Source organism: Engraulis encrasicolus, chromosome 9 (assembly GCF_034702125.1).
Source record: "Engraulis encrasicolus isolate BLACKSEA-1 chromosome 9, IST_EnEncr_1.0, whole genome shotgun sequence".
NCBI lineage: Eukaryota > Metazoa > Chordata > Actinopteri > Clupeiformes > Engraulidae > Engraulis > Engraulis encrasicolus.
Genome location: NC_085865.1, coordinates 4,535,593 through 4,558,377, shown reverse-complemented (window position 1 = coordinate 4,558,377; position 22,785 = coordinate 4,535,593). Strand labels below are relative to the sequence as shown.

Genomic DNA, 22,785 nt, shown 5'->3' with positions numbered 1-22,785 from the left:
CTGCCATTACTAACCTGGCACTCTCCTCTGGTCGCTCCTTCTCGTCTATGACGGCGACAGCCACCAATTTACCTGACACACAAAACATGGCATACGCACGCAGGTGAGGCATCCCACAGTATAGGATATATGGAGGCAAGCACAAGTACTGACACTGATGGAATTACAACACTAGTGCAGAATATATTACACAGTTGGCGAACCAGTTAATCCAACAGTACTTCTACGTAGCCTCTTACTGCAGATGGGGTCGCCGGCGGGCCTATTCACCATTTGCTGGAAATACTCAACTACATCATAACTACATTGCTATGACGTTACAGAGAGCCTTAAGTAACAGATCAGAGTCCTGCACGGGTCCATTTTTTTATACCCGGACCCACCCATGCCCGTGCAGTGCATTACCCACCCACCCCGTAAACCCGCTGTAATTTCATAGTTAAATCCAGACCCACCCGGACCCGTTAACATTCTACCTGCTACCCACCCGTGCCCGTGAAAAAAATAATTCAAATCGAAAGTAGGCATATTTCCACTGTTTTATTTAAAAAATCTAAATCTAAATAGATAAAAAATAAAATAGCCTCCTAGTACTATGACCATTTTGATTGACGTGCTACCCGAGCTACCCACCCGTACTTTAACCTACCCGCCCGCATACCCACCCGTGAAATTTCGGAACGTTAAAACCCCGCCCGTTTGGGCAACTATTTACCCGTACCCGTGGGTACCCGTGGGTACCCGACCCGGTGCAGGACTCTGAAACAGATTAAGACATACCCATTACAATTTTGGTGACAGTAAGGTTATAACACAGGCTCTGCGCTAAGGGGTTAATACTTTATACATAATTTCTGGTTAGAAAACATACAGCAGCAGGGAGAGCACTGATGGTGGCAAAAACCTGAAACATCTGCTCTACTCTGCTCCAAGATTTTTTTTTAAACTCATTGTGCTTGACCTTAGTGTCTTATTTAGTGTGGTCCACGCTCCTACTTATTTGTCTTAACATCTAGAGCGCAACAGTACCCTCTCCTCCAGAAAAAAAAAAACAACCTCACCTGTCTCTCCAAGTTCGTAGAGTGTGAAGCCATCAATCTGCAGGTAACCTTGGAAACGTTCTCGGTTAACCCACGAAGACAGGCTGCCATCTTCATATTCTGTGAGGAGGAGGAGGAAGAAGAAAGAGAGAGAGAGAGAGAGAGAGAGAGAGAGAGAGAGAGAGAGAGAGACAGGGAGGGAGAGAGAGAGAGAGGGAGAGGGAGGGAGAGAGAGAGAGAGAGAGAGAGAGAGAGAGAGAGAGAGAGAGAGAGAGAGAGAGAGAGAGAGAGAGAGAGAGAGAGAGAGAGAGAGAGAGAAAGAACTTAAAAAGTGCATCTTAAGGCTCTGTGAGTAATAATAGGACCCAAAGAGTAGGCAGTGAGATGCCGACTGTAGGCACTGAAGAGAAACAAGACACACAGTAACTCACACCCCTCACATTTCTGCAATTTATACTGTACATTTTCATGGAACAAGACAAAAAAAAGACACTTTGATAATATAATGAAAAAATAAGATAAAATGTTTTGAATCTCTAAAAGGCACACTGTGCAGGAAATGGTCAAAAAAGGTAGGCCTACTGCAACTATGCTGCTCATTGAAACTGGGTTGCCTATTGCCAAATTTGATCTTTTCATGAAAGTTTACTAAGTAATAAACTCATATTTTCTAGTATGGCCCAAGTACATTAATTTTTGCAGCTAAAAATGGCTATTTCAGGAAATTCAAAATGGCGAACCATGGAGAAGATCCCCCTTTTCATGTTTGAAAAGTGCAATTTTCCCAGTCATTATAAATACTTGGAATTTGCTGGTGGCAGTAAGTATCCATGAAAAAGGTAACATTAGTGAATGGGTTGCATGAATTCTGGAAATAAACCTTTAAAAACGTCTTGCGCAATTAATACTGGCAGTTAATACTGGCTGAGGTGCCAGTGTCATGAACAAGAACACGTGTGCAATATGTATAGAATGCTGCAGACAATAGGCTTTTACTTCCCCTACAGTGTGCATCGATCAATCAAATACAAACAAGATAAAACCAGAGTCAAATCTACATTCAAGATCAATAATGCCTCTATTCTCCCTTTCACTCTGTGTGTGTGTGTGTGTGTGTGTGTGTGTGTGTGTGTGTGTGTGTGTGTGTGTGTGTGTGTGTGTGTGTGTGTGTGTGTGTGTGTGTGTGTGTGTGTGTGTGTGTGTGTGTGTGTGTGTTAGAGTGGGGTCAAGTGTGACCAAGTGACCAGGGCCCCATGTATAGCATATAGGGGACCCACACAGACTGATTTATGTAGATATATGGCTGGGGGGGGGGGTCCCATTGGAGCTGACTGTACATAGGGCCCACGATTTGCCCACAAACGCCCCTGTGTATGTCTTGCACCGGTTTGTTGCCAAGAGGGGAATAAAATCTGGCATATCATGCATAACATTTGGACCGCCTACTGAGAACGCAGAAAAACTCATTAGAGACACCAACTTCTCACAACTAAAGCGCTCGCTCCAACTAATTGTTTGCCTTGAGGGGGGCAGACGGATGGTTCATTCGGGTAATGAATGCACTTGTGTGAAGGGCACACAGAGGTCATGATAGCTCAGTCAAGTAGAAACGCTAGAGGTCAAAGGTCACTCGTGTTTTAACACCATTGGGGAACAATGTGTTAGACCAGTGGTTTTTTTAAAGTGTGTGTGTGTGTGTGTGGGGGTAGGGGGGGGCAGGGACCCCTGTGGAGGGCTGCGGGCAGGTGCTGGGGGGTGGGGTGGGGTGGGGGTCCATGGCAGGTTGGCAGGAAAGGTATAGCACACACAAAAAAGCACACAATTCGATAATTCAACATTATACTATTAACATTATTATGTTTTATATACTCCATTGGGACACTGCCTCACAGGAATACACTGTGATTGTGAAAGGGTTTGCCCAGAAAAAAATTGTATGGCAAGACCCATGTAAGGGGGGGGCTCGGCTGGAATATATCAGCAAAGTATGCATTCATTTAAAAAATGTATAAATGGACAGTATTCAGACGATATATAAATGAAAATGTGACATTATGCTGTTTGTTGCCGTTTCTTTTGTTTATTTAGTTTGTTTTCTTGTGACTATGGAGCTATGCATGAGTAACCTGCATCATAGTTGGGTGCGTATTACGCGAGTGCGTATTACGCCATTTGTGTTACAGTTTGAATGCATAGGGGTGGGAGTAAAAAAAAGCTATGCTTCGTCCCACTCTTTTTTCAGATGTACTAAGTGGGGTTTAAGTTGGTTTCGTTTCCCCTTTATTGGTATTATTTGTATTTTTTCAATTTACAGTTTGTTGATTCTCGCTTGTATCATCTGAAATAAATCATATCATATCATATCATATCAAAGTATATTTTTTGATAGGAACCCCTGCGTTAGACAATGTCTGGCCATGGAAAAGTACTCCAATAAAGTTACACGCTGCATTCCCTCTCCTGTTAATTTCACCGGGAGCTGAATGCTGCTGTGTGTGTACAACACATTGCATTTATGGCTGACAGTCAGACAACATGTTTGTATGCAGGGGGCAATCATGGCTTCGGGTCATTTTGAAATTGAATTATTAAAATGGCATTACGGCGTAAGGATTTTTCAGTCAAAACATGTCAATCTAATATACCGCTGACCAACTAAGCAGGCTGCAGTGCGGTGAAAAATAAATACTGCAGTCCTGCTCCTCATCGAGCAGCCACAGGCCTCCTCAGAGAGGAAGAAAACACACACACACACACACACACACACACACACACACACACACACACACACACACACACACACACACACACACACACACACACACACACACACACACACACACACACAGATGTCATGGAGGACACCGTCATGTGCCAGTGTCATGACAGCTATGACGAGTATTTGCACAGCATATGACAAACATGTTGAGTCAGGTGAATTTGACACACTCACGCACACCGCACTGACGCCACCAACAGAGACAGAGACGCGTCCACAGACACACCACCCACAGATGCGCTCACAAAAACATGCTCATGTGCATACGCTTGCACACACACAGAATCCAGACGCGCACACGGACACACACTTTTTTTTCTCCATAGGCCAAAGCCCAGAGAGCAGGGGGTGTAGGGCTGTGCAGAATGTCTCTACAAACCAATGCACGCACGCACGCACGCACGCACACGCACACTACGGCTGTGAAGAATGCCTCTACAGTGCTCCCAGTAAACTCCACAGACACCCACAGACCCATAGCCAAACCTCATCACAAATCCCTGGTTGACAACCTGACCACGGTGCAAATAAACACAGACACTCTTAATCCTGCTAAAACGAAAATAACTTCAATAGTGGAATAGAGTAGAGTGAATGTGAGTCAAGGCAGGTTAGCGAAGACTATTGGTAATACAGTTTATACAATATTTAGATCTGGTCGAGTTATTTAAGAATTTCTGGTAAGACGACCCCCTATTTTCAGGCTCATGTTTTGGGGAAAAAAGTTTTTTGAAGACTTAATTTTGTTTCACATTGGAAACTTCTCTCAAAATGCAGTTTTTAATTTGTTGGAAAATCTGAGGCTTTTTACAAAGAACAAATTTCACAATATAATTTTCATGGAATTTCCATGATATAAGACCACAGATGGCTACTCATATCCTTTTCCTTTCTTTACTCACTTCACCCGTCAAGCGCCAATAGGCACCTACAGACTACAGCCGCCTGGGCCCGCCTGTTTAAAGTGCGACGCAACATAGCCTACGTCTGAGCCAGCCAGGCAACCAGTCCAGTAGAGATAGGTAATCTATTGTGCAATGCACAGATTTTCCTAAATGCCTAGTTGACAGCAATATGTAACCATCAGCCGTCTCGCCAAATCGCCGTTCATTTTATGCATCCAAAGTTTTCCGTTGGACTGTAGAAACCGAACGTGACCAAAGGCAGATTGACGCATTGCACTTGAAACCCATGCGCTGCCTATCAGGACCACGTTGACATTAAAAGTCCGATTGATATTCATTTCGTACCAAGGGTAAAACTCCTAGAGATTTTATAAGAACAAGACAATCTCTTGCCCTAACCATTATTCTGTGTTGTTGCATCGTTGCGAGACATATCGTCAAAGGCACCACTTGTCAAAGGCGCCACTTTCTCGCGCACACACAGATGACCATTGATTGGCTGATGACAGCATCCAAAACTTAGCCTACAGGTTGTTCGTCAAATCACCCTTCATTTCTTTAGTTTCTAGTGGTGTTGTCGGCTGACCAGAGAGAACGACCAAAGCTTTCCTGATGAGACTGTAAAACCAAACACAAATAAAAGCAGAGCAACGAGCCGCGATTGACTTGTGTTTTCCCCTTGCACTGTCGTCCGCATCGTGTTGACATTGACAGTTGATAGACGTGCGGTGCAACAGTCATAACGAAACAAGCATCTGCAAATTTGATATGGACAAAACAATCTCTTAACCCATCCATTATTGAGTTTTGTGGCATTGTTGTGAAGCATAGGCTAATGGCCGCATTCAGGTTAAGTTAAAAAAAAACAAAAAAAAACTTTTTACTTTTTTCTCTAGCGCGCGGAAATAAGACGACCCCCCTTTTTAGAGTACTATTTTTTATAACAAAAACCACGTCTTATATTCGGGCCAATACGGTAGTAGGAGAACATTGTCATGGCAGTAATTTATTCACATTACTGCATTTTGTCTCAATTTTGTAAAAGGGGGAACTATTTTTACACCACAGCTCTGCCACCCCCTGATGACCCCTCTGCGACCCACTTTTGGGTCCCAACCCACCAGTTGAGAAACACTGCCATAGATGACTCTTCACATCTAGTGCTATGCTAATATTAATCACTCCGCCTACAAGTATTCATCGAAGTCCCATAGAATGCTGACCATATTTAAGTGAAAACTTGGGGCCGACATGGGCCACTTACCAACTTGAACTCCATCCCGCCTTCCACTGCTAGTTACTTTGAGTCACTCAATCAATGTGATAAATGCATGCAGGTTTAAGAAACTTTTCAAAACCTTCCCTTGACTTGATGTCTTCCTTGTAGCCGACACATGCTCTAACCATAAACAAACAGCAGCAGCGACAGCAACAGTAATCGCTCAGACCAAAAGTGCAACAGTCAGGACTTGGATAAATAAACAAATAGGGGAGGCTGTCGATGAGGTAACCGCTGCCATGATGGATGCGTGGGCGTTTGGCAATAAAATGAAGCCGGACCCACTGGCTGATTGTACAGAATGATGCATGGCTGCTTTTTTATTTCCTGCCCCATCCCTGACGACGTTATACGACGACGTTCTGCTAGGATGACAATGAAGCCGATTTATTGGGAGCCATTTGCGAAACGGGCGATTTCAGGGACTGTGAGAAATCATTTTTATGTGAGCGCGCTCGGAGACCCGAACGCATCGAACCAGTCCCGACCTGACCCCTTTCTAAATGGGAAAGTCTTCTTTCGAGTGCATTAGACAGGACTACACAATAAGCTCTTGCACTCCTACAAGGTGTTGGAGATCTTTGTTGTTAATTAGCTGCATCAAATGAATGCAAATTTGGAGAGAGAAATAATAATAAGCTACTTCAAGTGTTTGCATTGCATAACGTGTGTGACGAGAGACAATGCTGAATGCGTGCCCTCACCAAAGGAAACGAAATCTGAAGGGTATTCCCTTGTACATTGTAGGAGTCCAAAAAAAATCCAGGCGTCATCCTACTTAACGAAGCTCGTTACAGAAGCGAAATTAAACGGAAACTCAAATGAGACGCAGCCAAGCTGTCATTCATCATTTTCCTTTTTTTTTTATTGATCAAAACCCATTGATCTGCCACTACAAATGAAATGTGCTGCATGGTATGAATACATTCGCCCTCCCCTGACTGGTCCCCTCCTTCCACTCCCTTAGTGCCAATACAACATCAGATTTGACAAGACATTCACTTCGGCATACAACAACAGCCATCCCCTCTCTCTCTCTCTCTCTCTCTCTCTCTCTCTCTACCTCTCTCTCTACCTCTCTCTCTACCTCTCTCTCTCTCTCCTGCTCTCTCTCCTGCTCTCTCTCTCTCTCCTCTCTCTCTCTCTCTCTCTCTCTCTCTCTCTCTCTCTCTCTACCTCTCTCTCTACCTCTCTCTCTACCTCTCTCTCTACCTCTCTCTCTCTCTCTCTCTCTCTCTCTCTCTCTCTCTCTCTCTCTCTCCACAGAGGACCATTACGGCAAAGAGAAGTCCATCTTGCTGACAGCCTTGGACACTTAAAACACCATGAATCATAAGAGAGACAGTAGAGAGGGAGACAAACACACACACACACACACACACACACACACACACACACACACACACACACACACACACACACACACACACACACACACACACACACACACACACACACACACACACACACACACACACACACACACACACACACACACACACACACACACACACCGAAAATCACAAGAGACAGTATACTAATATCCGCATGCACACGTTCGCACACTAACACAGAATCATGAGACACCTGGGACAAAACGGCACACACACACACACGCGCACGCACGCACGGTTAGTGTAACTGGTCTCCCCAACGTCATTATAAATGCAGTTGGAATGACCTCCATGGATTTGCTGTAAATGGCTAATATTTTAGAAGTTCTTTGTCTCTTAGTCCTTTGTGTACAGATTTTTTTCTTCTTTTTCCTCTCTCTTTCACACACAAGTATGCACGCGCGCATGCAAAAACGCACACACAGAGACACCCCCCTTCCTCCAACCTATCATTAGTCAGTCTTGAATGTCTGTTGGAAGGACAGGCGCAGGAGGACAAACATACACACAAGACACAAGAACACACACACGCACGCACGCACGCACACACACACACACACACACACACACACACACACACACACACACACACACAAGACACACACACACACACAAGACACACACAAGACACAGATGACACAAGACACACACACATGCGTAAAAAGAGCACGGGGACACAGACAACCGGAGTGAATCACTTTCACCTTGAAGCAAATTATATCTGCTGCTGCCTTCAGCCTCAACAGTCACCACAGCAAAAGGCCAACAATGCATACACACACATCTGCTCTCTCCGCACGCACACGCACGCACACGCACACGCGACAGACATGCACAAATACACTCTACATACACACAGCCGCATACAAACCCAAAATGCACAACTGCACCCAGACACACTGAATAGTGCGCACACACACACACTGAATAGCGTGCAGACACACAAACACACACACACACACACACACACACACACACACACACACACACACACACACACACACACACACACTGAATAGTACACGCACACGCACACGCACACGAGGCAGGAGGATTTAACAGCTGTGCTGTCAGGCAAAGTGAAGACACGACTCCTGTGATGGATCAGGCCCCAAACTGGCATGGACAGAAGCATCTCCGACCTGCCGGTACACACACACGCACACGCACATATATATGCACACCCACACGCACAAGCACACACACATATATATGCACACCCACACGCACGCATGGCCACACACGCACGCACACAATTCCTAAAATAATAATAATAATTTAAAAAACACTCACACAAGCGTGCGCAGAGCCGCACACGTACACACACACACACACACACACACACACACACACACACACACACACACACACACACACACACACACACACACACACACACACACACACACACACACACACACACACACACACACACACACACACACACACACACACACACACACACACACACCAACCACCTCTGCTAGTTCAAGAAGCCAACAGTTGGCATGAATGTCTATATCTGTATGCAACAGACACTTGTGCACGGAGTATCCTCAGTTGATCCCAAAGCATTGCTACAGTAGTAGTAGAGGATTTTACGGAGGGTTACCCAGCTTAAAGATCCCATGGCATGAAATTTTCACTCTGTGAGCTCTTTTGGCCTTAAAATGAGTCTCTATAGCCTCCTTAAGTCACCCCAGGGGCTAAAAATGTCGAAATGTGTTCACAGAGCACTACAGCATTTCCTCCATGCTTTGAAAAGAGCTAGTCCAATTGACGCAAAACTACGAGGCTCCTGGGATGACGTCATCCCAGGACGAGCTCATCTAAATTCCCCACGCCTTCTCTCCGCCACGCCCTCTGTCTCCACCCACTACCTGGATTACCCCACCCGCCTGGCCCCGAGCCCAATTCATTTGGAATAAACGCATACCATAAGACTGAAGAGATAAAACAGTGGATGTTCTAAACGACTGAAGTGGAGGTCTGGGTCATTACCAAGTCTTGCCGGTCCATCAGCAAGAACTACCCAACACCAACAAGTAAGTCAATTAGTCCCTAGTCGCGTGCTATTTTATGGATGCCATGCCAGTGTATTAGCTATCTATGATAAGCTTACATCAGCTGTATTGCATTTAGCCATGAAGCCTGCGCTGTGGTACAATACCAAAATCCATGATACTAAGTCATACTGATTTAATTGGGAAATTTGACACTTGTCGTTTGACCAAATATCTTGCATGTGCAGTGCATAAAGCACTAAAGCAAGACTGTTGTTAGCATGTTGGCAAGCATGGTCTGTGGTCAGACCATGGAGTCGGTTACATGGAACAGCGCGAGGAAATCAAATTCATAAATTGTAAGTCTTTGCTTCGATTTGACGACATCGTTTTTGCAAGCCTTGGTTTCGATTTGGTTACCCTATTTTTTAAATCCCGAGTCGCATTGCAAAGTTTAGTTCTGGCTGGGAAATGACTAGTTATGAATTTGATTTCCTCGCGCTGTTCCATGTAACCGACAAGTGTCTGACCACAGACCATGCTGGGGTACGCGATGTTCATGTGTCCGGTTTGAGTGTTTGCGCGGTAGCAAACGTTGGCTGGCTACCCTCGAGAGCCAACACTCAAACCGCGACACCCTCGTTGGCTTTGGAGGAGCACAGTTTTGAGCTGTCATTCGTAGCCATCGTCACGTCGCCAGTTTATCAAATGCTCGGATTTCGAATGAGATGTGTTCTCTCTGCGTCTCGTTGAGTTTACCAATGCCATCAGGGAGAATTGACATACAGTGGTGGTAGCATCTACAGAAACGGGCAGTTATGAATGTAAGCTTACAATCACGAACAGTGTTACATCAGTGTTACAGTGATTGCATGCAGACTCTCGCTGCTAGCAATATATTTTGTGGTATCAGTACTGCACATTCATTGACCCACTGCCCTCTTGCAACTTGTGAAATAACCTCATCATAATGTTATGCCATGGATTTCTTCTGTGTGTCCACTTGAAATTGTGAACAAAGCTAGGATATTAATGCAAACGTGTTGCTGTCTGTGAGGGACAAAAGAGTGAGTCTTCTAACTATGCAGAACATGCATGATGGGGGGGGGGGTGGTGTGCATATTGGTGCACTATGTATTTCTGAATCTCATTGAGTGTTGTTGTCTTCACAGGCCACCACCACATCAAGTGTGTACACGTTCAGAGATATGGGTCATGGATTCTGCCTGCCAGACAGACCGCATTGCCACCCAGACTACAGCCACACCAGTTATCCTTGAAGACATTGCCGCCCCAGTCATGGAGTAAATGTATGTTGCCTACTGTAGCTGCCACTTCCAATACTGTTGTGTAGCTTCAAAATGGTTACTTCCCTTTTCCCTTGTTGTGTAACATTATGTTATTACATTACATTTCGTTATTACATTACATTTCGCTTAGCTGACGCTTTCATTTTATTCAAAGCGACTTACAGTTATTATTTGTCAGGGTAATGGTTACAGTCCCTGGAGCAATGAGGAGATAGGTGCTTTACTTAAGGGCACTTCAGCCATGGGTGGAGATGTAGGGAGAGGTCAGGGGAGATTCGAACCTGCAACCCCCAGATTGAAAGACCAACTCTCTAACCACTAGGCCATGGCTATTGTTATTCCACAATATTGTTACAGGACAAAACATTAACTGTATCAGGGTATGGTGCAGTCATTGATTGGAATCAGAAATATGACAACACTATGACTATGTCTACTGAGCCACATCAGAAATGACAGTGACGGCCATTGTAATACTTGGGGAAGATGACGGCATCTTATAGGCCTTCAACATTTTGTTTTACTGACAATTGTTTCCATGCCATTTCTGTCTGTTCTGACTCACTCACTCACTTGTCTTGTATAGTTGGAGAGCCTTGTTGTGGATCATTGTTTTAAGCTGTGTGCAGTATTCTTCTAATGATTTAGCAATTCTCATCTACAGAAACTCCAGTCATGACAAGTAAAAGGAAGCAGAATGATGTTGCAAAGCTCAGCCCCACCACCAGACCTCAGAGCACCAGTCTTTTCATTCAGTCATCCTTAGAATTGCCACTAAGAATGTTGACTTTCACTTCATTAGAATGCTGCATGTGAGAAGATTGTTGTTCTTGAAAGTTGGTGCCTGAAATGTCATTATTTAGCAGGGCTTGTCCTGCTTTAAATGGCAAGAAACGTCTATCATCATAGTTCTTTCCACTATCTAAACTCCTGTCCTCCCTTCTGATGACATTGCAAAATACTGTATCTTTGATGATTGATGTTTAATTGCAATATCTCACAAAAGCACAATTCAAATGTCATATTCTCATTCGTAATCGGGATGGGGAAAAGTCCCCCAAAAGTTGTTGTGCCTAGGCTGACAGCATAACAGGGAACCTGTGTTATTTTCTCCATGGATGGTGGGAATCAGGCCACAAGCACATGTGGTGGACATGAGTTTGGATAATGGAGTGGATCCCTTGACTAGGCCCCCTGAAAAACACAATGTTTTCTGTGAATTTAATTTCTATATTTGCTTTACCAGAAAATGTATAATTTACACACACACATGGGGTTTCGGATGATACTTGACTTGATGAAATTATAACTATTATGAACTATACAATTCATGGCAATTGTATAAAATGGCTTTTGCTGTATTTTGGAGCTCTTAAAATCCTTTCCAATGACTTATCAGTGGGACAGTGTTCACACATATTCTGTTGTACTTACAGACGGCTATCCACAATGGAAATACGAACCAACTACCCCTAATACCGGCCCTACGGCTACCTGCAGGAGGTCTACCTTTCTTCAAAATCGCAAGACCAAGAAGGGATAGTGCATCAACCATCAAAAGCTTATGGCAACCTTTGTATTGGTAAGATTTCAAAAGAATTCATTTCAACTCATTTTGACATAACATTTTTACTGGTGTTACTTCAATATCAACGTTAAATCCATAAAATAAGAGAATTAGAATTCAAAAACAATGTCTTTTTTTTCTGTATGTTTTTTGTGTTAAGTTATGTTCATGTCCTGGTGGACCTCATTCTGGACAAGGTCTTTGGGAACCCTGCGACACACTACGCAATGTTGCGTTGGTGCCGTTCACAGACGAGCCAGCAGATAAAGAGGGGCCTTGTGTTGAGGTTCACGTGTACTGCAGTCTGAATCCCCGGGTGTAGTGTCCTTCGTCATCAAGGAACTCAGCATGGATATGCAAGACAACACAGGAATCACTGTTGGACAAATACTTGAAGCGGCTGAAAAATAGAAAAGACAGTTGCAGAGATTGTTAGTGCCGATATTCTTTCACTACAATATTTGTCTTCCATAAATATCCCCATGTTCCTATGGAATACTCTTGATGCTGTCATAAATAAATATTCACACTGTCTTTACACTGTCTGCATAATTGAATTAACAGCATATGTGGGTGTGTGTGATCCTGAAATATATTATTGATTACGATTACACTTAACTTATCTGACACTTTCATTTATTCAAAGCGACGTACAGTACAACTATTACTTTTCAGGGTATTGGTTACAGTCCCAATGTGTGGTTAGGTGCCTTGCTAAGGGTAACTGTCAGCCTGGACGGAGAGGTCAGGGGGGATTTGAACCAGCAACTCCTAGAATGAAAGACCAACTCTCTAACCACTAGGCCAGTGTCTCCCAACTTTTTTTTGTCCTGCATACCCCCTAAGCAATTTTGTCACATGATGAGTACCCCTTCACTCATGCTCTATGTCTGTTCCTCTATCCCAGTGTGTCTACACTCCATACATTTGTTATTATTACATTTTTCCAAGTACCCCCTGAGGTGTGCTCGCGTACACCTAGTGGTACACGTACCCCTGGTTGGGAAACACTGCACTAGGCCACGGGTGCCCCCCGAGTAGTATAGGCCTACAAGTAGTTACTCACTATTACTTGTATAATTTGAAGCAAGTGTGAATCTTGGCTCTCCCAGCACATCTCCTATTCTACAAAGATTAGATATGGTAAATGTTTCATCTTATTCATAGGTCTCTCTTTTTGTGGGCATTGACCATTGTATCCGTTTCCACGCTAGCATGCAAACTTATTTCCAAAAAATAATGCAGTTTTATGGTCGTGTTTGGTTCCTCGGGTAAACATAGGATGAGGCATACACATTTCACAATGGAAAAACTTTGGTGGCAACTCATGGGTAAATGTGATGTCAAAAGGTAAGCTGGATCATTTCACTAATGCACACAAGCCAGAATACATGGAAAAGGGGACTATTTTCCAGAGCAGACGTTAGCACACCTATTTTCCCCAAACAGACTGGTCAATAGTGTTTACAGCTACTGTAGTGGCGATCACATGCGGGATAAGCATCATCCGAAACGGAACGATGTTTGAAGGGGGTAAAGTTAAACAGTCTAGGCCTACTATAAGGCTCTGAAAATTGCCCGCCTCGTTCAATAATAACACATTGATTTTACAGGTATTGGTGTAGTTAGCATATCGTAACATGTTAGAAATGAAGGACGTAGGCATAATATCTACATAGTTCAACATAGAACTATCCATCCATTCCACACTGAGAAAGTTGCCGGGTTTAGGTAATGTGGAGTCGCGATGCCAGTAACATGCACACACAGCAAATGAGGTTGTCTAGACTACTTATAGGCATACTGTAGGCTAAATAAAAAAGAATGTTGTTTGTTTTTGATGTTCACTTGCGAGCAAGGACGTCTAGATGCAAAATATTGCTGCTATAATAATTACCAGCCAGTCACTGGCTACCAAAAGGGCTTTCGGACCTACCCAACAAATGAAATTCCAGACATAACATTTCAAACTCACCCTTCTGAGACGTCCTGCGCTGAAGTCCTTGAGCAGGTAGCTCCCTACGTGTTTCATCTTCGGGTCAAAAGCGTCAATTCATCCAGTTGCTTGTGCCGATGCGAAATGCTACAGCTACTAGTTAGCAGCTAACAAACAAACACACCCTCGTCGCCACCACCCACAGGAGCTTGGTCCCGCCCCCACTCATCCACGGGACACACCCCTCCCCTCCCTCCCACTCCCCCCTGCAAACTGACGCACTGGAGAAAGCACTGAAATGGGTCTTTCTCCAAAGACGCCAAAATAGCGCATTTCGGCTTTATTTTGAGAAAGCCTGCGGATATAACATCCTGACACCCCCCGAAAGCCAATACAAAGCACCACAGGACCATGCCATGGGATCTTTAAGAGCCACACCACGCCCTTGTTCTTCATAAGGACAATTGAATAACTTCATAGTTTGAACATGAATACGCTTGAGAAAGTTGTTCTTCGTGGTTTTGCATCAGAATTGCATTTTACATCAACGTTAGCGGTTGGTGTGGTCTTCAGTCAACAGACAGTCTCTCCACTCAACAACTAATAGCATCGGTTGGTGTGTTCAGGGGATGCATTAACACTACAGTATGTATGTGGCCAGAGTAGGTACTGAGACTATGCTAATCACTGAAACTGTGCTGCCCATTCCCAAAATTTGATATTTTCATGAATATTTATGAAGTAATAAACAAATATTTACTAGTGTGACCAAAGTACAATACAGTGTTGAAGCTAAAAAAAAAAAAAGTCTGTTACTGCAAATTCAAAATGGTAGAAATGGAGAGGATCCACTTTTGCACGTCGTAATGAATACTTCGAATTTGAGGGTGGTGGTAATATTCGTTAATGAGCAGCATGAATTCTGGAGACAAACTACTAAATATTAAATATAATATTAAATACAATACCTTTAAGGTGGTATATTACGGTAAGAAAATATTACCCAGTGTGTCTTCGGTAGCTGCAGTGCAATATCATTCATGGTACCCTTGATTTGTACTACTTGTGCCATGTATGTTCTCGAGTGCTTTTGTATTCTCAATATAATGTCATGACACAGCCACCTTGTAGTTATGCTAGAGGGTTTTTAACGCTATTTTCAGTAGTTTATTTCCAGAATGTGTGCAGGAATGCTGGAATGAACAGCATCGTTGCAATGAGCAGCATAGTTGCAATGTCTACTCTGACCTCATTCCAACACACTCTACCTTTTAAAAAAAACGTGATTTAAACTGACAGCAAAGTTCTCCATTTTGGTAGTAAGGGTAGCTCTGGATCAAAAGGGGAGATATACACTCCCACAGATGTTGGACGGTTGCCATCACGCCGTCGGGGGCAGTGTAGCGGCTCCAGAACTTGTGCTTGTACAAGCAAAGATACACTGGAGATATGCTGCGTGATGTACTGTACAAGAAAATAACAGATTCCAAAGTGGTGCATGCACTTCAAAAACATGGTTTGATAAAGGCGATGCCCCCCACCCCCTCACCCCCCACCCACCCCAACACCACCCCCTCACTTTACAAGAGAGGCAGAGGAATTAAGTACCGTGTCTTTGCCTTCATTACACACACTCTTACTGCTGTGAACACATGAAAACTACTTCAGTTTCATCCCACTCAGAGAGAGAGAGAGAGAGAGAGAGAGAGAGAGAGAGAGAGAGAGAGAGAGAGAGAGAGAGAGAGAGAGAGAGGGAGAGAGGGAGAGAGGGAGAGAGGGAGAGAGAGAGAGGAGAGAGAGAGAGAGAGAGAGAGAGAGAGAGAGAGAGAGGGAGAGAGAGAGAGAGAGAGAGAGAGAGAGAGAGAGACAGAGACAGAGACAGAGACAGAGAGAAATACAAGGCTACTTAAGCGACTTATGTAATGCAATAAAAGAAACCATTCAGCGTTTTCAACCCCCTTTTCCCATTTCACCGTTACTTAGTGTTGGGCCTAATATCTCATTCTGCTGAAGCATCTTGAGCGCTTTTGATTCGGCCATTTCAAGTGGTGAAAAATTAATGGGGGGCCATGGTTACTGCTGCGGGACAAATTCGCACAGCGCAGAGAAGGCAGTCAAAGACCATGGCTCGGCACAGCGCAGAGAAGGCAGTCAAAGACCATGGCCCAGCTCAGCTTTGACTATTTCTACTGCATGTATAAACGGCAAAGACAGAGAGGCAAAGACTATAGTCGGTCAAAGTCTATTGCTTAGTTTTGCCCTATACATAGAAAGAATCAAAAGATTATAGCTCAGTTTAGCTTCGCCCTTTAGACATGCAGTAGGAGTCAAACACAGAGAGGCAGTCGGTCAAAGTCAAACTATTGTGTAGCTTTGCCCTGTACATAGAAAGAGTGAAATGAAATAGCTCATCTCAGCTCTGCCCTGTACAGAGAAAGAGTTAAATGATATAGCTCAGAGACCTTTATCCTACACATAAAGGCAGTTATTGTTTTTGCCATTTCCAATTTGATTCAAACATTTAGGCATGGGGATATAAGCAGTAAGGGATTTGTTTTCTTCTTTCACAATTTCTCCCTGAAGAGCGGCATATGGAACGGTCAACATCAAACCAACTAAACATAAAACTAAACTAAAACAGAACAAGTATGTAACAAGTTGTAATATTCTTATTTTTGGTCATCATGTTGGTGTGGATACTAAGAGGTCATCCAAAAAGATAATGTCCAAAGGCTGTTAAAAAGGCTCAACTCAAATAAGAGGGCAATTATCTTTATGCAAATGTCTGACATATATTGGACACTGTGCAAACTCTCCTGCTCTGCAATGAACAAACACTAGCCCCGTCACCAGAAGCTGGTCCCTCTTCCCTGGAAGAAACAAACTGCGGTGCAAGAGAAGTGCTGCTTCATCCAGGTAATGGCAAAACAATTCAGAAAATATACGAAGAACTCTTTTCCAAAATGAGATATATCCATTTTATAGAATGTTGGGGATTTTTGTATTGGACATTCCATTGAATTGCATTGCAAAATGTATTTAATAGAGGTTTAAAAAGTATGTTCTCAAAACATTTGAGTGGCAAGAATTCACACAAAGATTATAGGACTTCTTAACAGTCAATTCCAATATTAAAATGCAAAAAGTCAAAAATGGATATAGCGTTTTGGAAAAGAGCTCTTCAAATATAATCTACTGGCAAATGTAAGCGTACTATTCGGTTCATTCGAGCTATTGGAATAGTCAGGCTAACATAACGTGATGTTTCACATGTGATGTGAAGTAACGCACCAAAGTTATTTTGCAATAACACTGTGTAATTCTGAAATAACCTATTTTTGTTACCCTTAGCCATTCCCAACACATCAGACACAGTACTGCTTATCCATCCTAGTACTGACGAGACAAACTCCACTCGTCCTCTGGGCTCTACAATAAAATAACAAGGGAGTGTTTCTATGAGAGAGAGAGAGAGAGAGAGAGAGAGAGAGAGAGAGAGAGAGAGAGAGAGAGAGAGAGAGAGAGAGAGAGAGAGAGAACTACAAGAGTCTTCCTCCATTTTCACCATGACAACCACAGACGGACTAGAGGTACTTCGCATCACGGTGCTGGAACAGAGTCCTCAGGATGGAGGCATGTGGGTGGTGAGGGTGCAGAGCGACGACCCCTTTCTCCTGGGCTTCCTGTACCGAAAGGAACCCTTCTGGAACCCGGAAGTGAAACAGACGGACATCATGGTCGGGGCCTGGCCATGCCAGGTGCTGGAGTTTGTCCTCCGTGCCCATCACCGAGCTCCGTCTCTGGGCAACGAGCACTACTGGGGCCCCTTTGTGACGGGCCTGTGCCTGGACGCGGTGTTCTTCAGGTTCTGTCTGCCGCCGGACGTGGCGGAGAGAGGGCTGGTAGCGGTGATGAGGGAGAACGCCGGCCAACTGGAGATGTACCGCTAACATGCTACAATGCTACACGGATCCATTGACTTTCACTAGCTTAGCGACATATTCCCTCTTTTAACTTGAAAAATAAGACACTTTACCACCTTTATAAACCCCAGCCAACGATTTTAGCTGTATTAAGCCCCAAAATAGAGGCATACCCCATTAATATAGCTAGATTTTCCATTCGTAGTTTGTCTGCCAATATTGCTAGAAATCCACAGGACAGCAAATGCACATATTGACCGTACAAGTGAATACCGTCCCTAACCAAGATTCAAGATTCAAGATGAGTTTATTACGTCTTATTATAGGTTTGAAGCCTATAAAGAGTAAAAATTGTTGTGTTTTTTTTGTGTGTCCTCAAAAATTAAAATTAAAAAGAGGGGGGGGGGGGGGGGAAAAAAGTGCAAAGAAAGTGCCTTGTGCCTTGTTGACTTCAGCATGAATTCAGTAATCTTACTGCTTGGTGGAAGAAACTACTTTGGAGTCTGGTAGTGTGAGACTTCAGGCTTCTGTACCGTTTCCCAGATGGTAATATAGTAAATAGTTCATGGTTGGGGTGACTAGGATCAGCCAAGATCTTTTTTGCCTTCCTGATGCTCCTTCCCTCGAATAACTCCAGTTTGGAGGGTAAGTCACAGCCGAATATGCTCCAAATTATAGAATTCTGGACTTCTTGCGCGACCCCCCTTCAGTACCTCCACGACCCCCGATCCCGACACCCAGTTTGGGAACCACTGTACCAAAGGGATGCCTACATCTCAGCTAAAATAACTTTTTGGGGCTCAATGATCAATTGATATTGATTCATATTTAGTGACATGCAAAGGTGAGGAGATGTACAGCTACCTAAGGACATTTTGGGCTTTGAACGTATTCAAGCATCTCAGATAGAAGAGCATTTTAGGCTTCAATGGCATTAATATTGAAGGCAATATTTTTGTTAAATGCAAAAGGTGATGATCATGTTCTGCAGAGACCACTGCACTTTAAATACATTGAGAACTGTGGATGGCTATTAAAGGGCAACTCCTGCCAATTTCAATGTGCTGTTGTATTGCTCACGCTACCCTTGACTTGTCAGTACCCGGTGACGCCGCATTTTTTGGCTCAGTCCTTTCCGAGATATGAGCTATTCTAATGGGGGCAACTTTTGTTTACATTTCAAAAAATCATTTTTATTTATTCCCAAAAACATCCAAAAGGTTATGCAACATCAGCACACAGCTAGCAAACAGCGATACTTTTGGGAAAATATTTGGAGTAGGCCTATGCTCATTTTTTTAAAAATGTAACAAAAGTTGCCCCCATTAGAATAGCTCATATCTCGGAAAGGGCTGGGCCAAAAACTGCGCCGTCACCGGGTACTGACAAGTCAAGGGTAGCGTGAGCAATACAACAGCACATTGAAATTGGCAGGAGTTGCCCTTTAAGGATAAGTTATTTAAAAGTCTATTAAAATAGACACAAAAATAGGGGACGACAGCTTTAAAAAAAATATTTTGGCTAAATTCAAAAGGAAGCAGATTTTTGGAACATCATATTTTTTAAGATAAATATGGTGAACACAAAAGAGCTGCGACCTTGTGTCACAGCTTGAAGTGTTTTTCTTATTATTATTTTTATTTCATTTATTTATTTATCTTGACAAGGTCATGAAGAAGCGTCTTTTACAAGGATAGATCATGCATGTATGCATGGCTGGATGAAAGGATGGATGCATGGATGAATAGATGAAAAGAGAGATACTCAATTTATCCCAAGAGCAAATTAAGGCGTGTCATTAAAGTTTCAGTTGTGTATGAGAAAACATGTGCATTGCAAAGTGAGAGGCCTGGAACAAGCAACATATTTATAGAATTCATGTTCATGAAGTTATATATATAAAATCATCAAAACACCAGCTTTCTTTCTAGTCAGCGCCAGTCTTTTTAACATTGCGCCGTTTGATGCTCGGGCCCTTGTAAGCTGGTGCTAGCTACGTCCCGTCTGGCACGCAATGCAGCAAACAAATAGCTGCTAGCACTTCAAGTTGCGATGGCTGAACAGACAGGAGGTTAAGTTCCATGCAAAGAGTGAGTCAAATAGGGACAAACAACATACTTACAAAAGTACAAAATAATTGAAGAGATTTGGTTGGGGGAAAAAACAAGATTGACCATCTTTTCTCCTTCTAGCGAGGGCTGTGTCCTTAAGACTCAGATCAGATGCAAAAACTACAGTAAAAGGCTAACAAAGATGCATGGAAGATAAGATGGAGGTACATAGTGTACGCCCAAAATACAGTTAAAGTGATACTGTCCCAATTTTGGTAATCACCTCCCCTTGAGTTAAATAATAGGGTTTTACCGTTCTCCTGTACTTTCAACCGTTCTCTTGATATGGCAGTGCAAATTTTACCTCCAAGCTAGCAGTTAACATTGACTCCTATGAGACCAGTTAGCCGCCAACTGGTCTCATAGGACTCAATGTTAACTGCTAGCATGGAGGAAAAATTTGCACTGCCATACTCAGAGAACGGTTGAAAGTACAGGAGAAAGGTAAAACATAATTATTTAACCCAAGGGGAGGTGTAATATGAGATTATTTCCAAAAATGGGACAGTATCACTTTAAGGCATGTCAAAAAAGTAGCAGTTCTGTTTGGAAACAACGTGTTGAGTGACTTTTGGGACATACAGTATATTTACAGAGGTACTGTACTTTAGGAAAAGCCATCAAACTAGAGATTCACCATGGTTTCCCCCCTGTAGCTGGGATCGTTGCTATAAGATGACAATGCTGAAAATAGATGATTACAAGGATTGGATGGATGGAAAGATAGATACTTAATTCATCCCTAAAGGAAGTGAAGACACATCATAAAAGTGTCAGTTGCGTGTGGAAACCCACATGTCGAGTGAAGGTTTGGGATTAAACAGGGTATTTACAGAAGTGCTTCAGTAAGAAAAAAACAACCCAACAACAACAACAACAACAACAAAAAGATGCACCATCCTTTGCCACTCTAGTTAAGGCCATGTCAGGAAGACGATGCCAAAAATAGATGCTTACAAGGCCAATAAATCGCAGACTGCACAGCAGAAGTTCAGCCGGAGTGACAGCTCTCCATTTCTCCCCTTCTTATGGATGATTGCAATGCCACGCTCTGCCTCGCTTATCATCTGGATTTGTGTATGTGTGTGGGTGTATGGGTGCGCATCCATATAAATAAATAAGTAAATAGAAAAAAAATATGTATATATGGAACTGAGTGCATGCCTTTGGCTATTTTTTACAGACTTTAGTTGATATTCTGTAAACTCACAGCTCCGGCACATTAGTTCATGAGGGTTCATGCATTTATTTAGGTCCGTGTTATTTATATTTTTGTAGCGGGATGTTGTCGCCATTCGCTGCACATTTTAAGCAAATAAATTGTTCCTAAGTCATTACTAAACAATGCCAAATATTCGCCCATCCCCATCATTGTCTGTTTTTTTTTTCTCAATTAGATTGCAGTTTTGTTTTGTTTTGTTAAGTGCATTAATTTCTGTCTATTGTCCTGTACATAAATGTCAGGGTGATATTCTACCTACTTTTTTGATTGCCAGTATCCTGCACATTTCATAGAGAAGACATTTTGGTTCCTTCTTCAGTTGCCAAAAGGCTGTGCTGACAGGAATCCGTCTCTGTTCAAGTCGAACTCAACAAGTTGAGTGTGTTTCCCTTTACTTCCCTTGGTGATGCTGACTGCCTGACCACAGGCCCCAGCACACACACACACACACACACACACACACACACACACACACACACACACACACACACACACACATACACATACACACACACACACACACACACACACACACACACACACACACACACACACACACACACACACAAGCGTAGACCCACCCACACACACACACACACACACACACACACACACACACACACACACAACACACCCCCACCCACCCGCCCAGCGTACACACACACACACCAGCGTAGACACACACACATACACACCAGCGTAGACACACACACACCAGCGTAGACACACAAACACACAGACACGCACACACACACAGACACACACAAACACACACACACACACACACACCCTTTATGACAGACTCTCAGCTCGTAACAGTGAGTGATGAGAGTAGAACAGGGTGTGGAGGGAAAGAAATCAAAGGAAATAGCACACTAAGAAATAGCAGTGTGAACAAGACACACAGGGGACAGAGTTAGAGCTAGCCTGTAATTTAGACAGAGCCAACTCACAGGGAGGCCTAACATGGATAGAAAAACAGACACTTGTGCCACACACACACAGAGACACACACACAGAGACACACACACAGACACACACACAGACACACACAGAGACACACACAGACACAGTACTTTTCCGCGAACATAGCCACAGAAGGGCATCCTAGGCAGGTTCAGGTCAGATTCAAATGTGGAACTGTATAATGTAAACTACTCTCGCAGGGCAGAACATGCATTACGCCTTCATAAATGTAGTGCTGCCTGCTCTTCATGTTTGACAGACTTGGAAAGAGAACTTGTGTCATGTTCAGAAGCCATCCATCTCATCTAACTGTTGAATTTAAAGGGACACTGTGCAGGAAATGGTCAAAA

At 43.3% G+C, this 22,785-nt stretch overlaps 1 protein-coding gene across 1 annotated transcript in view; it reads right to left on the bottom strand.

Annotated features, from left to right (window-relative positions):
* LOC134455390 (protein disulfide-isomerase TMX3-like) overlaps positions 1-22,785 on the bottom strand; it is a 96,524-nt gene that overhangs the window by 39,814 nt on the left and 33,925 nt on the right. The window contains exons 10-11 of the mRNA XM_063206409.1: positions 1,062-1,160; positions 15-72 (exon numbers count right to left, since the gene is read on the bottom strand). Coding sequence (XP_063062479.1) covers positions 15-72; positions 1,062-1,160 — 157 coding nt within the window. The remainder of the gene's footprint in view (positions 1-14; positions 73-1,061; positions 1,161-22,785) is intronic.